The sequence below is a fragment of the Microcaecilia unicolor genome, chromosome 3 (assembly GCF_901765095.1).
Source record: "Microcaecilia unicolor chromosome 3, aMicUni1.1, whole genome shotgun sequence".
Classification (NCBI taxonomy): domain Eukaryota; kingdom Metazoa; phylum Chordata; class Amphibia; order Gymnophiona; family Siphonopidae; genus Microcaecilia; species Microcaecilia unicolor.
In genome coordinates, this window is record NC_044033.1 from 35,775,740 (window position 1) to 35,790,138 (window position 14,399).

Below are 14,399 nucleotides of genomic sequence, written 5' to 3' on the forward strand. Positions count from 1 at the left end.
ATGATCATATGGCTTTGAAAATGTTTAAATTATTTTACTAGCTCTAATATAGGGCTTCTTTTACAAAGCCATGCTAGCAATTCCTGCGCAGCAAATGAGAGGAAGCCCATTCAGTTCCTATGGGCTTCCTCTCATTTGTCGCGAAGGAATCACTAGCACGGCTTTGTAAAAGAAGCCCATAGTTAGGGTATCTTGATTTGTCCTGGAGAACACTAGGCTGTGAATCCTTGTTAAACAACAAAGAAAAAAAACACACACATAGTAAAAAAATTAATAACAAACAAAGACAAAGGGCCCCTTTTACTATGCCGCGTAAGCGTCTATGCGTGCCAAAATTAACTTACCACCTGACTACCGCATGGCTTTTGCGGTAATTTCATTTTTGGTGCACGTGTGCTACGCATGTGTGAAAAATATTTGTTATTTTCTGGTGTGCGTAGGTCATTACTGCACAAATTCTTTACCGCTAGGTCTATGGCTAGCAGTAAGGTCAGAGAACCAAAATGGATGTGTGGCAATTTTGATTTTGCAGCACATCCATTTTTTTGGGGGGGGGGGGGGGGGAAGAGGGCATTTTTTACAGGCACGCTGAAAAATAATTCTACATGCGCCCAAAACCCATGCCTACACTACTGCAATTCACTTTTTACCATGGCTTAGTAAAAGGACCCCAAAGTTGCTCCATCCAATCTGCCCAATTGTGATTCTTCCACTTTGGGTGGATCAGCTTATAAATTCTCATGTAGCATGCGGAAACAGGAAATGCATCACAGAGAAGGCTATGGGGCTGGTGGGAACAGCGTATCAGTCCCTGGCTGCTTGTGCTCACTGCTGATTTAAAAGGTATGTAGGGAGCCTCGATTTTTACAAAAACAAAACGGTGACAGCACTAGCTCCAGGCCTGGGGCATCTTGTCCCCCTTTCAGCCACGCTGGATATGGGCTAGATGGAGTGGCCTAGTGGTGAGGAACTGAGTTCAATTCCCACTTCAGGCACAGGCAGCTCCTTGTGACTCTGGGCAAGTCACTTAATCCTCCATTGCCCCATATAAGCCACAATGAGCCTGCCATGAGTGGGGAAAGCACAGGGTACAAATGTAAAAATAAATAAATAACCCAGTACAGCTATTCTTATGTGAAGTACAATCTCAAGCTCACATTCACTGAAAACACTCACTGTAGTACTTGCTCCACACCACAGAGAATTTCCTTTTGGAGTTCATAGGATGTAATATGTATAGACAACCTATCAAATTGTGGTTGGAAGTTCATTTTAATCAGGCCTCTGGTTACCAATATGATGGGAAATATTTCTGTATTTGTCTGCTGTATTTCTTGGCGCTTGAGGATCCTCTCCCAATAATCACTTGGCACCAACACCTCTACAAACAATGCTTTTCAAGAGTTTTTCTCCTTTACCACTGTGTCTGGATTTGTTTCATTCCAGCCAAAGAGATTTCTCTCTATGTCTTAAGTGTTTTCCCCTCCCAAGGGATCGAGATTACAACTTAAACTTACAAAGTTATGTGGAGGCATATTTTCAAATCACTTAGATTTACAAAGTTCCATAGTAACCTATGGAACTTTGTTAAGTGTAAGTGCTTTGAAAAGGAGCCCCATAGTAACATGAAACTTTGCAAGTCTATGTGTTTTGTGCCCCAAAGTGACCACTGCAACTCCATGCTTGCTACTCTTCATCACAGAAGTACATAAGGCAGCCTGCACATCCCCACCACTTGCCTTGTATCAGTTTTAAATATGGATTGAATCAATAGGAGTCAGCACTATGGGTGTCAGTGGGTGATGGGCACAGGAACCAACTTTACAAAAAAATGATTGGGGGTGCTGGACCACCAGAAAGTACCCTTCCTTGGATAAAGTGAAGGCATTTTGCTCAATGTTGGGGTGGTAAAGCACCCAGAGCACCAGCAACCCTCAACATTGAGCAAGTTCCTTGGGAGAAGTATATATTTTTTTTATTGTTTGACCTCCTCCCCAATCATTATGAAATATTAACACCTACGGTTGATTCCTAATCATTATGAAATATTAACACCTATCGTTGACTCCTTGGCAGAAAATGGATTAACTAAGGGGTCCTTTTACAAAGGCATTCTACCTAAATGTTAGTGTTGTCCATCTATTTCTATGGGCGTCTCTAGCGTTTAATGTGCACTAAAAACGCTAGTGCACCGTCCTTTGTAAAAGGACCCATAAACATGATAGTAACATAGTAGATGACGGCAGAAAAAGACCTGCACGGTCCATCCAGTCTGCCCAAGAAATGTGCCACTTTTTTTGTGTATACCTTACCTTGATTTGTACCTGTCTTTTTCGGGGCACAGACCGTACAAGTCTGCCCAGCACTATCCCCGCCTTCCACTGTGCCACTTTTTTGTGTATACTCTTCTGCCTGCTTAAAATATCCTTGAGCACTCTATCTCCTCTTTAACCACAGTTGCCAGTGTTGCCAGGTGGGCGGTTTTCCGCGACCCGCCACGGGAAATTTTTGCCCGCGGCGGGTCGCGGTTTTTTGGGCTTCTTTTTTTTCTTTTCCGCGGTTTTTCGGGCGGTTTTTTTCGGCCGCGGGGGGTGGGGTTAGTGACATTTTGGGCGGGGTTAGTGACGTTTTGGGCGGGGCCGATGACGGCGGGGGTGGGGGTGTCAGGGGCGGGGTTTGAGTTTGGGCGGGTTTTGGGCTGTTTTTACGCTGGATTGGGTGGGAAAAAAATTTTCCACCTGGCAACACTGACAGTTGCTCCATCGCCTTCCTTTTACGTGCACAGTCAGTCACCCACATGATCCCATTCACCTGTCCACCTCCAGACCCTCTCGTATTCTTTTAAACATTCAAACCATAGGAGCTAACTTTTTAAAAAAACGATTGAGGGTGCTAAGCCCAACGGAAATTACCCCGTTCCTGGCTACAGTCAAGGAATTTACTAAATATTTGGGGGTGCTACCGTGCTCAAGCACCCATGCTAATACCCACAGAGCTAGCCCCTATGATTCAACCCGTAACCAACCGTCAGAGTTCTAAGCCACCCTATAACCTACCTCTTGTCATTGTAGTGCTTTTACACACACGAACTTAAGTAGCTTAGCCGCCACCGCACGAAATCTTGGACAAGGTCTCGCGATATTTCCGCTGTGCGAGGAAAAAAAAGAGGCGCACGCGGAGCAGCAGACGCTGAAGGCTACTCGAGCTCTGCGGGGGTGGGTGGTGCTGGTGAGGAGGAGGACCGTGATCATCTTGGCGGTTTTCTCCATTTTAGGCTTCCTGAGCGGATCAGCATGGCTCACGCGGCCAGCTCAAATCCTGTGGTAAGGAAAGGATCGATGTGGATCTCATTTCTTCCCCCCCCCCCCCCCCCCCCTATCTTCTCCACCAGTGTCTTGAGCATTAGAATTGGGCTTTCTCCCGTGTAGACAGTGCCCAAGGCCTCACTGAGAAGCCCGTTTCGGAGAAGGGGATATATAAGCAATCAGGTGACGCCTCTCTGGAGACTGTGCACTGTACTTGGACTTCTGCTCTTTGTGGGGCAAATGTAACAATCTTTCCCAGGCTTAGCTAGCTTATTCTGATCTTGTATTGGTTTTTTGTGTCTAAAATCACTTTCAGTGATGTAATAAATGTTGTAGTGCACAAAATGAATGGTAAGTGGGACGTTCCAAGAAAGCAAAGGGGCAGACGGTCTGCAAACTCCAAGACGGAAAATCAACAAAGCAGATCGTGATGAAAAAAAATGCAATTTATTAATAGATATATTAAAAGTTATATCCAGTACAGCCTGACACAGACTTTAGGTATTTGGTATGCAATATACAAACACATATATATGTAATGTGTGTATAATAATTATTTTTTGTCATATCTGTATTGTGTTTTAAAATATCATTTTATCTGTTTTATAGCCCCTGAAGCAGCCCTGCTGGGCGAAACACGACCTGTGTCGGGCTGTACTGGATATAATTTTTAATATATCTATTAGTTACATTTTTTCATCACAATCTGCTTTGATGGTAAGTGGGAAGTGACACAGAAAATGATAGCAGATAAAGACCAGAACGGTCCATCTAGTCTGCCCAACAGTCACATTCGTTATCTATATATAAAAAAACTCACCCTCAACGTTCTATTGGCTTCTGACGTCACTGAAGCCAAGTTTCGTATGTTCGAAGCTCTGAAGCCTCGAAAATCACAGTCTCTGGGCCCCGCCCTTGCGTCAAATGTTATGACGTTGAGGAGCAATTCACCGCCCTCGCATCAAACGTTATGACATTGAGGGCGGAGGCGGACCAATTCACCAACATCGACGACGGGTGGGGGGGGGGCCACAGGAAAGCCTTGCTAGCACCCATTTCATTGGCTCCAGAAACGGGCCTTTTTTTACTAGTCAATTATTTTTCCAAAAATAAATTTCTGGGATAGACTGTAGAAGTTTGCCTGGCATTGTTCTTAGGTAATCGAGTGAGTTAATTTGAATGCACTTTAAATTTAACTTCGACTTGCATAAGACTGCCTACTGTATCCAGATTTGCAGACAGGGTTGACACCAGTGCATGCTAAGACTTGTAGTCCACTGCATTCACTAAGAAAAGACTACAAGTCTTAGCATGTACTGGGGTAAACCCAGGACAGGATCAACCTTGTCTAGCAAATCTGGCTCCAGTCAGTAGCCTTAAATTAATATCAATATAGGCAACAGTGCTAAAATTGTGCACCTGTTTAACCTCCAGGTAATGCTGAAACTTTACTGCAACTCCTGAAGGGAAGCAGAGCTTTAGCTTCGATATGACTTCAGTGGGAATTCAATTGGAAGTTAAAATTCAGCCACCTGATTTTCCCAGCGGACTCCCTGGTGAAGATGTTCTCAATTAGGGGACCCAGGATTTCTGGTGAGATACAGAGTTTCTCCAGTTAGTTAGTTACCACACCTATCCTCTCATCTAAGCCCTCCCATTGATTCAATCCCCCTTCTACATATCATCTTTCAAACATGTGTGGGATAAACACAAAGGAATCCTGTTTAGAAGGAATGGTTCCGTGGAATCTTAGCGGAAATTGGGTGGCGACACCGGTAATTTGAAACAAAACAGGAGCTGGGCAGACTTCTACAGTCTACACCCTGATCGTGACTGAATAGATAGGCTGGAGTGTAAATTTTAAGGGGCTTCGATGTTAGCTTCAGAACTTAGAACAAGAATAGTACTGGGCAGACTTCTACGGTCTATGTCAAGAGAAAGGCAAGGACAAATCAAACTCGGGTATACATATAAAGTGTCACATACCGTGTAAAATGAGTTTATCTTGTTGGGCAGACTGGATGCACCGTACAGGTCTTTATCTGTCATCATTTACTATGTTACTATATCCTAGGGATGTTGATAGATGGGTGAAGAAATTCCCGTCTTATTGATCTGTAAGAGTATGTGAGAGTTGGTAGGTGGTTAATGGTAATAGTTGGGGTGCAGCGTGGGAGATGGATAGTGAGTGGGAGTAGGACGTACTGATCCTGGAGCAGCATTTCCCTTTATTTGGAACTAGAGTAGAGAGGTTCCAATTCAGTGGTTAAAGGTGTTAACCTTCTACCTCTAATAAATGAAGTTAAAATGGAAGTTGTTTAACTTAAGAGTTAAATTTACTTTAATTTTAATGCACCTTTTTGCTTTAACTTGGATTTAGTGCACAATTTTATGTTTAAATCATTTTTATTGATGACACAACCAATACAAGTACTTTAGATTATACCACAAATGAACTGTGAGCCATCTTCTATTTTAATTAGCCCTCCCCCTACTACTCTTCTCCTTCCCTAAACCTCCCTTATTCCCCCCCCCCCCCCCCCCCATTATTCTCCCCTCCCTTTCCTCCTCCGAGCTGCTGGCTCACTTTCAGTTAAACATCATTACAACATACAACTACATGTTCAACAACTGACTCCTTGCTCCAGAGGGCAATGTCTTTTTAAGAACGGACTCCCACCTGTCCAGGAACTGTTCAAACTCTTGTTGTGGGCGCTCTGAGATTAGCCACCTCTCCATTCTCAATAAAGATATCTGTATTCTCCATGTCTGAATTGAGGGTCCTTTTACTTCAAGCCAGTCCAAAAGGATGGTTTTCTTTGCTATCATAGTTGCGCGTTTCACAAAGCCTATGTACTCTTTAGGCTGGGGAGTGCTCAGCTCTGGTTTACCAAACAACAGTAAGGGGGGAATATCTCCATTTTGTTTCCCATATGTTAGATATTTGGTTGAGAAGACTTGTCCAAAACTTTATCACTCTTGGGCAGGACCAAAACATATGTCCCAGCATCGCTCCACTCCCTCCACACTTTGGGCATGCTCCATCAGAAGAAATTTCCATATGAAATGCCCTACGGGGAGGAATATGGAGCCGTAGAGCAAACCTGTATTGGAGTTCCCAATACAAGGACCAGGTGGTCACCTTCCGCAAAGTTAATACATGTTCTGTAAACACACTAGGTGGAATCTGAATTCTCAAGTCTCTCCCCCATTCTTTGGCGTATTTTGTATAATCCAGTTCGGATTTTGTGTCCTTAATATGTCTATGATGAAACAATAAATGGTACCTTTTGTTGAGAGTTAAGGGATAAGGCCGAGGCCAGTTCCTCCTGTACATCCTCTGTGAGTGCTTCCCACGGCAAACTTGACACAATGACGTTAGTGCACAATTTTAAATATTGCATGTTATGCATCTTTTTTTTTTTTGCTCCGAGGATAAGCAGGATGTCGTTTCTCAAATATGGGTGATGTCATCTAATGGACAGCATTCTGTATCTTTAAGAAGCCCATGGCAGCATTCCACCGTGCATGCATGAGTGCCTTCCTGCCCGGTGTGAGTGCATAAGATCAGCAGTCCTTGTTTTTCCATGGAGCAGAGAGGTCATGTCTTGTGAGCAATCCTCAGTATGTGTTCTTTAATTTTTCTGAGTTCCTTCTTTTGCAGATACGAGCTTTTATTATTATATGTTTTTTATTTAGCTTCCCTTACTCCTTAGAGTTTTCAGCAAATGTTTTTTAATGTACTTTGTTTTTGTGGCTCCTGAGACCTGCCTGAGCATCAGCTGGTGTATTTTTTTTTTTTTTTGTATTTTTCCTGTGAGGAGAGCCTATCTCTTGCCATTGATCTATTTGATTTTGCATTGGCTATTTTCTCCACGGTGTCCCAGAAGCCTTCCAGTGGGTTTAAGCGTTGCATAGACTAGTACTATGTCTGTAACTGACTCACATGATGTGCTTAAAATGTCTGGGCCCATATTACAATAAAGCCTTTGATTGTACTTTGTGCTCAAATGCAATAGAGAACTCTTAAAAACAGAGGCTGTGTGTGAGAGGAATTTCAGCTCACAGAAGTCCGATGCATTGAGAGCGTTGTTCCCCATGACTTCTGGAGCTGCGCTGGACACTGGTGACGCATTGGAGAAGTCTCCCCCTGCCTTGACATTGAGTGCAGGTAGTGGTCTCTTGGGCTGAGCATCCTCAGACCTGACACCGAGGAACTGTGGATTTAGTGTCCTCTTTGTCGGCCCTGAAGGACTTTGATGCTGGGTACTGAGTAAAGGCGCAGAAGCACCGTCATCGATCCAGCTTGAAGCACGGTTCCAGGAAGTCTGGGACATTGACGTTGCTGCTGAGAGGACCATTTCCCCCTCTGTTGTAGCAGTGCTGATGCACCAATCTCCCAAAGCCAGGACTCCGCTTCAATTTCAGCACCAACATCTTCTCAGGCTGTCCCCATGACAGCACCAGCCCAGCCTTTACCGATACCTTCCCTCAAGGAACAGGGGTGGCGTGATGCCGATGCTTCAAGGGTGCATGGGCTGGAACAGCTCCATGGTTGGCGCATCTTGGAGATCCATGCCCTCCCTGCCTGTTGGGCAGTTGTTAACACTAAGTGCTTCTTTGGGCTTTGGAGCTGACACCGACAGATGCGGTGACTCTCTCCAGCCGATCAGGGGAGGAAGCGACTCCGGAGCCTCAGAGGGATCCGTACCTTGGTGCTCTCAATCGGGGACTAGACAGGTTTCCAGTATGCCAAGGCAGGCACAGACTCAGACTTCCCAAGAGGAGTACTTTGCTGAGTCTGAGTTTGACTGTTCCTGGGTGTCTGAGGAGGAACCACAGGATTTCTCGAAGGAGAGGTCCCTTGGCCTGCCTTCAGATTCTTCACCCCCCTCAGGAGTGGAGATCTCCTCTCCGGGAGGAACTCTCCTTTGTTAGTGTTTTCGAAGTAAATGGCAGAGGCCATTCAATTTAAGTTGAAGGTTGAGGATGAGCTCCGAGCAGAACCGTTGAATGTCTTTTGACTATGATTCACCTCCCAGTGTCTGTCCACAGCATTCTGAAAGACGCACAGATGAAGAATTGGGAGAATTCCACCCCTCTCCCCATGCAGGTGGTACCAGACTCCAAGTATAGGGTTCAGAAGGCCCATGGTTTTGAAAAGGAGCAGCTGCTGCACCAATCCATAGTAGTCAAGTTCACTCTCAAAAGGGCCAGAAGCTTGAGGAACCATTCCTCGACTCCTCTGGGAAGGGATGCTCATATTCTAGAGTGTTTTGGCAGGAAAGATATTCAGGGCTCAATGCTTATATCCCCCATCCAAACCTGCCAGCTCTACATGAGCATATACTTTGGTGGGTACTGTGCTTGAGATTGCAGATATGCTTCCACAGGAGCAGGCTGCATATCTTCGCCAGGTAGCCTCCAAGCAGAAGGAGTACAGTAAGCATCTGGCTCTGGCTACCTTTGACACTTTGTGGATTTAGGCTTTCCACTGTAGGTATTGGCATACACAGGCTCTCATGGCTACGTATTCAGACCTTGAGCTAGTGATTTAGGAAAAGCTGATGGATGTCCAATTCCAAGGCGATAACCAGTTTGGTGACAAAGTGGAGGAGGTGGCAGATCTCATCAAGAAGAGGACAGAGACTCTCAAGTCCATGTCTTAGCCCACTCTCTGCAGCCTCCACATCTCTGAGGTTTCTGGGGGGGGGGGGGGAGTTGTAAGGAAACCTACTACTCTCAAAGGCCTAGGCTCACCCCTTCCTCAGGATCAGCACCAGCCCTCCCGCCCTCGGCAGCAGTGGGCGCAGGAGACCCAGCAAGCACCCCAGTCTAAGCCTGGTATGAGCTTTTGGCTGGCTCCAAGAGAGCATAGCTGCCATAAAAGTAGCTGTCCTGGATGACCTACCAGTGGGAGAGAGACTTAATTTTTTTTCCAAGAAAGATGGCCCACTTGTAACCTCAGACCAGTGGGTTCTCCAAGTAGTCTCTGTGGGTTACACTGTCAGTTGGTAACAAAGACCTCCATATTGCCCACTTAGAGCATCGAGCATAAGCTCCCAGGATGGGGAAGTGCTCGCAGAGGAACTTTCCTCCCTTTGTAAAGGCTCTTGCAGTTGAACCCATCCCACCAAAGGAAGAAGGGAAGGAATTATATTCCAAGTAATTCCTCTTGTCCAAACAGACTGGGGATTCTGTCCCTCCTAGACCTAATGGACCTGAACAAGTATCTGGTCAAAGAAAAGTTTTCAATGGTCACCCTTCTTCCCATGATTCAGAAAAATGATTATTTATGCTCTCTGGACTTAAAGGATGCTTATACTCGCATTCAGATATATCCAAGTCAAAGGAAGTATCTCAGATTTTGTTTGGGGAAATGCTTCTTCGTGTTGTGTCTTGCTGTTTGGCCTTGCATTTTGGTGAGCCTTGTAGCTAAGGATTCCCATATGTGAAAAACAATATCCTACTTGTCCTTGGAGAAAGTGAAGTTACTCATCTGTAGCAGATGTTCTCCAAGGACAGCAGGACATGTATTCTCACATCCTGTCCCACCTCCCTTAGGAGTTGTGCTCTTCTAGCTATATGTTATTGTACTGCTGGTCCCATGCACACGTGGTGGGATGCTTTCAAAGGCTTCTTAATGATCCAGAAAGCTGGATAGCGCCCGCACTAGGACTCCATTGGATGACATCACCTGTATATGAGAATGCATGTCCTGCTGTCCTCTGATAACACCTGCTACAGGTGAGTAACTTCACTTTCTCCGTAGACAGCATAGGGAAATGCAGACACTCCAAGCCATCAATGGAGTCCAGTGTGCCGGAGTTATCTCTTAGAGAAATCTGTGCAGATTCCTGTGGCTCCTCAGTCTCTCTCCTCACACTGTCGTTTTCATCCACTCTCCCCTGTGCCTCCAAGTTTCCTCATGGTAATGAAGTTATTTCTTAACATCAGTGCCACCATTGTACACAAACTGGTGTTATCCCTTCCTACCAGCAGGTGGAAGTCTGGCAGAATTCAATTTTCTGTACATCACCAGCATAAGCAGAGGTGCTACCTGGAACAATCCAGTATTTTTCTCTACCTTCAGCAGGTCATGCTGATAGCGCTCTTGTCCTTGACCTAGCTCCTCTGCTTTGCTGGCCACAGCTGCACAGCGTGGCAAGCCTAACGACCACTTCCATGACCATACCGCTTGAACTCTGAGGTTGGCTATGCAGCCCCCAGTTACACTTTTTAGTATCACTGTGTGAGGCTTTGGCTCAGTCCTGTGGGGCCTTGCCCAAGGGGTGCGGGTCTCCACCCCCCCCCCCCCCCCCCCCCAAATCTTGCCCGTTCACCCTGTTTGTGCTCCCCCTGCAGCTGCCAAGGTTTAAAAAAAGTGCTCACTTTAGCATCACATATACAAAAACAACAAAAGAAATAAAAGTGTTCTGGCTAGGTTTATGCCCTTGATCAGGGGCTAATGCTAAGAACTAAGTAGGGAATTTCTTTCTAGGCTTACCCAGAGAGAGCCGATGATCATATGCCAGAGCCCTGGGCCAAGGTAGGCCTAGGCAGTTAGGCAAGCCCTCACCCATCTGCCTCATGGTAGAGCACGCTGGCTGCCACAAACCATGCAGTCTGCAGATCCGGCAGCTGAGCAGGGATAATGGATTATTTTAGTGTGGGTCAGTCAGTCTGTCAGTCTTTTCTCTCAGTGATCATTTTTACATGTGCTGATCCCCTCCCCCTTAAATCATAGATACATTCCTCTGTGTTCCTGCCAAAGCGAGTTGGCAGTTACAATCCTCCCTCCATTTTCATTCCTGCCCACCCTGGGGGACCCTCTGCAAGTAGGGGGGGTTCTGGTTGTTTTTATTTCTAGAGCTTGACCCAGATGGCTAAGCAGGCCCTGCACAGGTCCCATTCTGGGACCTAATCAACACTAGCCCTATCCCTGACCCAACCTTACCTCTAATTATAACTCTCATCCTCTTGGTGGGGGGCCCCAAGGGGATAGGTAGGGGTCCTGTTTTGGGATCTCAGCACTGTAGAATAAATCTGGTTGTTCCAGAGGGTCTGGATTCTTTGGAGGGAGTTGAGGAGGACTCAGGTCCTCTCAGGCTCTCAGTCCCCCATGGACTCCAATTCCAAGGATCCTCCCTTTTAGGAAGCTGTAGAACCCTATGGGTTCTAGCACTTTCGTCGTGAGGAGCTGACTTGTCTCTTAAATGAGGTCAGGGGGCCTTGACTGTGCTTAAGTCTCCGATAGCGAGCCCCAAACACTTTCCGCTCCTTAGGGCCCTTATTCGTCTGATGATGGCAGAGTGGGAGTCTCCAGATGGTCACCTCGGGGTGGTCAGGGCTCTTGATTGTCTCTCTGCTTTTTGTCTTTGGGCTTTGCCAAAGGTGGCCACCATGGTTACATCAGTCTGAAGGTGACTGCTGTACCTGTCCGAGGGGGTCGGCCCTTAGGGAGCTCCATGAAAAAAATATGGAGCAGTAGTTGTGTCTTGCATTTTCAGTGGGGGCCCCAGCATTTAGGCTGCTATTTGTGGCGGTGAAGTAGCTCCATGCTGCATTGGTTCCACCAACAGAGAGTGAGTCTCCACCTGCCTCTACACTGGATGCTGTTAGCAGGCCCTGGGACCAGTCAGCATCGGACCCGACACTGAGGACCCATACGGTTTCAGCGTCATCCTCATCAACCAGGGTATTGAGGCTCCGTGCATCGGGGGAAGCCCAACAAGCATAAGCATTGGTCTTTCTCAAAGGCGCAATTCTGGGAGCACTGGGACATTGGTACCTCCAATACCTGAGAACTACTGGGAGGAGCACTCCCCCTCCTTAAGAGGTGCTGGAGTGCAAGTCACTGGAGCAGCCCGGTTCCACCACAGGTTCGGCACCGACATTTTCTCAGACTGCCTCTGCCCTGGCTCCGATACCTTTGCCTATGCCCACTTTTGGTGAGCGTTTCCAGGAGGAGCTGGTGCAGTTGCTCCAGGGGTCTCCTGCTTGGCATCGAGGGTGCTTGCGCCACTGCTGAAACAACCACAGGCCCTCTCTAAGGCTTCACCAATGCTGGTGCCTATATCTTTGACACCGGTACCTTGCAGGGTGTTGATGTCCATGTCCTGGCAGGCAGTATCGCCTTCGACATCTGGGGAAGAAGCTTCCCCAGAGTCTGAGAGTAGGGCTTCCCCTCCAAGCTCCTCAGAGCTTGGAATTCATTCTACCAGAGCTTGGTCAGCACAGACTCATTCACCTGCTCTTGAATATGGTGAGTCTGATTGGGACCATTCATGGGAGTCAGATGAGGATCCACATTACTTCTCGGAGGAGGAATCATATGGAATTCCATCTGATCCCTCTCCTCAAGAGAGACGGCAGTCTTCACCAGAGGTGCTCTCACCAGTTTTTTGGGGAGATGGCGGCAGCCGTCTCATTTAAGTTGAAGATGGAGGAGGAGCCTATAGCAGAGATGTCTGTTCTGGAGTATAACTATAAGTTTCCTGAGCAAAGGGTCACTGTACCATTGCACCCTATCCTTAAGGATGCACTGTTGAAGACCTGGGAATCTCCCATCACAGTTCAAGTCACACCTAAGAAGGTGGATATGTAGGATTAGAAGGAAAAGTTTGCCTTTTTGCAGATGACATGAAGATAACCAATAGAGTGGATACCCCGGAAGGAGTAGAAACCATATGAAGAGTTCTCCAAAAATTAGAAGAATGGTCAAAGGTCTGGCAGTTAAAATTTAATATCACAATATATATAAAGAGATAGGGAATATACAAAATGTAAATATATCTCTTACTAATGCAACACAAATTCAAGATATCTATGACTCTTTATTCTTATATACCTATTACTGTGGTTTATATATACCATCATCATTTTTTCTTTTTCATTTGTTGATTTTTATTTGGGGAAAAATATTTGTATTATATAAATATTTGTTTTTGAAAAGTGCTCAGTTCACCCATCAGTCATATTAAAAGTGACTGGCTGAGTAGAGAACCATCATCGCACTTCGGCGTTCTCAAATATTGGGAGACCAGTACTTTTCCCACAAACTTATATCTGAAAATTAACCCATGTCTAATGGTAGGTACCCCTGCGGTTAATCGCTAAGATTTCAACATACTGCTTGATCATATTTAGCCTACTAATAAAATAATCTTTTCAAAGTTGGTAAATCCCCTAATAACTAAATTATATCTCAATTAAGCAATGTGCATTGTAAGGAGGTTGGAGGGTCTAAGCAGCTCAGGAGGAGGTATGGGGCCAGACTACATTCCCCACAAGGCCCTGAGAGAAGGGATCGGGGTGGTAGGTCCCAAAACCCGGTATGGCCCCCACGTGGAAGGGAGGGGGAAAAGGACTGGAAAGAGCAGCTGCTATGGCAGGCGAGGGCCAGAAGGGGGAGCAGGGATGACAAAGCTCAATACCCTTGGGTTAGAAATCAGTACAAGATTCCTTCCACCTGGGAGGGGGAGGAGGTCTCCAACAACAGCCTAGCAGAGAAGCAGAGTTAATGGAGTGCTTGGAGGAAGGAGAGGCTGGAGAGACCAACACACCAGGTTTGGAGGAGCCAGTTGACATGGACTGTAATTGTACTTTGGGACAGAGTTGCAGGGACTGAAGGCAGTGGGTGGTCACAGGAGTCAATTAGCTGTGTTGTGGGCGGTGTACTGCAATTCTGCAACCACCCAAGCGGAAAGACTTTTAAAACTGAAACCCAGGCTGTTGAACTGGGGGAGAACTTGGATTTAAAGGGAAGTTTTTTTCTTGTTGCTTTATTTTGGAAACTGAATGGGACTTTAACCCCCTTGAACTGAGATTTTGTGGAGGAGGGGAAATAAACTGTTTGGAACTAAAAGCTGTGTTGTCTGGAAGGACTTTGTTCGTGGACTGCTGAAGGGAGCCTACCATCCCCGGAAGGTTTGCTACCGGGATTGCAGGTATTACAGCATGCAGTAAAGTGCTTCTTCAATATGTTAAGGGATCTTATACAAAGATTTTTTTTATCTGTAAATTTTCATGTCCCGCCAAAGTGTTGATTGACTCTGTTAACTCAGTCCGGTGTCTAGTTCATCGTATAGTATC

At 46.1% G+C, this 14,399-nt stretch overlaps 1 protein-coding gene across 1 annotated transcript in view; it reads left to right on the forward strand.

The window, feature by feature from the left end:
• Nucleotides 1-3,223: 3,223 nt before the first annotated feature.
• GTF2A1L (general transcription factor IIA subunit 1 like) overlaps nt 3,224-14,399 on the forward strand; it is a 185,966-nt gene continuing 174,790 nt past the window's right edge. Inside the window, exon 1 of the mRNA XM_030195835.1 lies at nt 3,224-3,323. Coding sequence (XP_030051695.1) covers nt 3,294-3,323 — 30 coding nt within the window. The 5' untranslated portion in view covers nt 3,224-3,293. The remainder of the gene's footprint in view (nt 3,324-14,399) is intronic.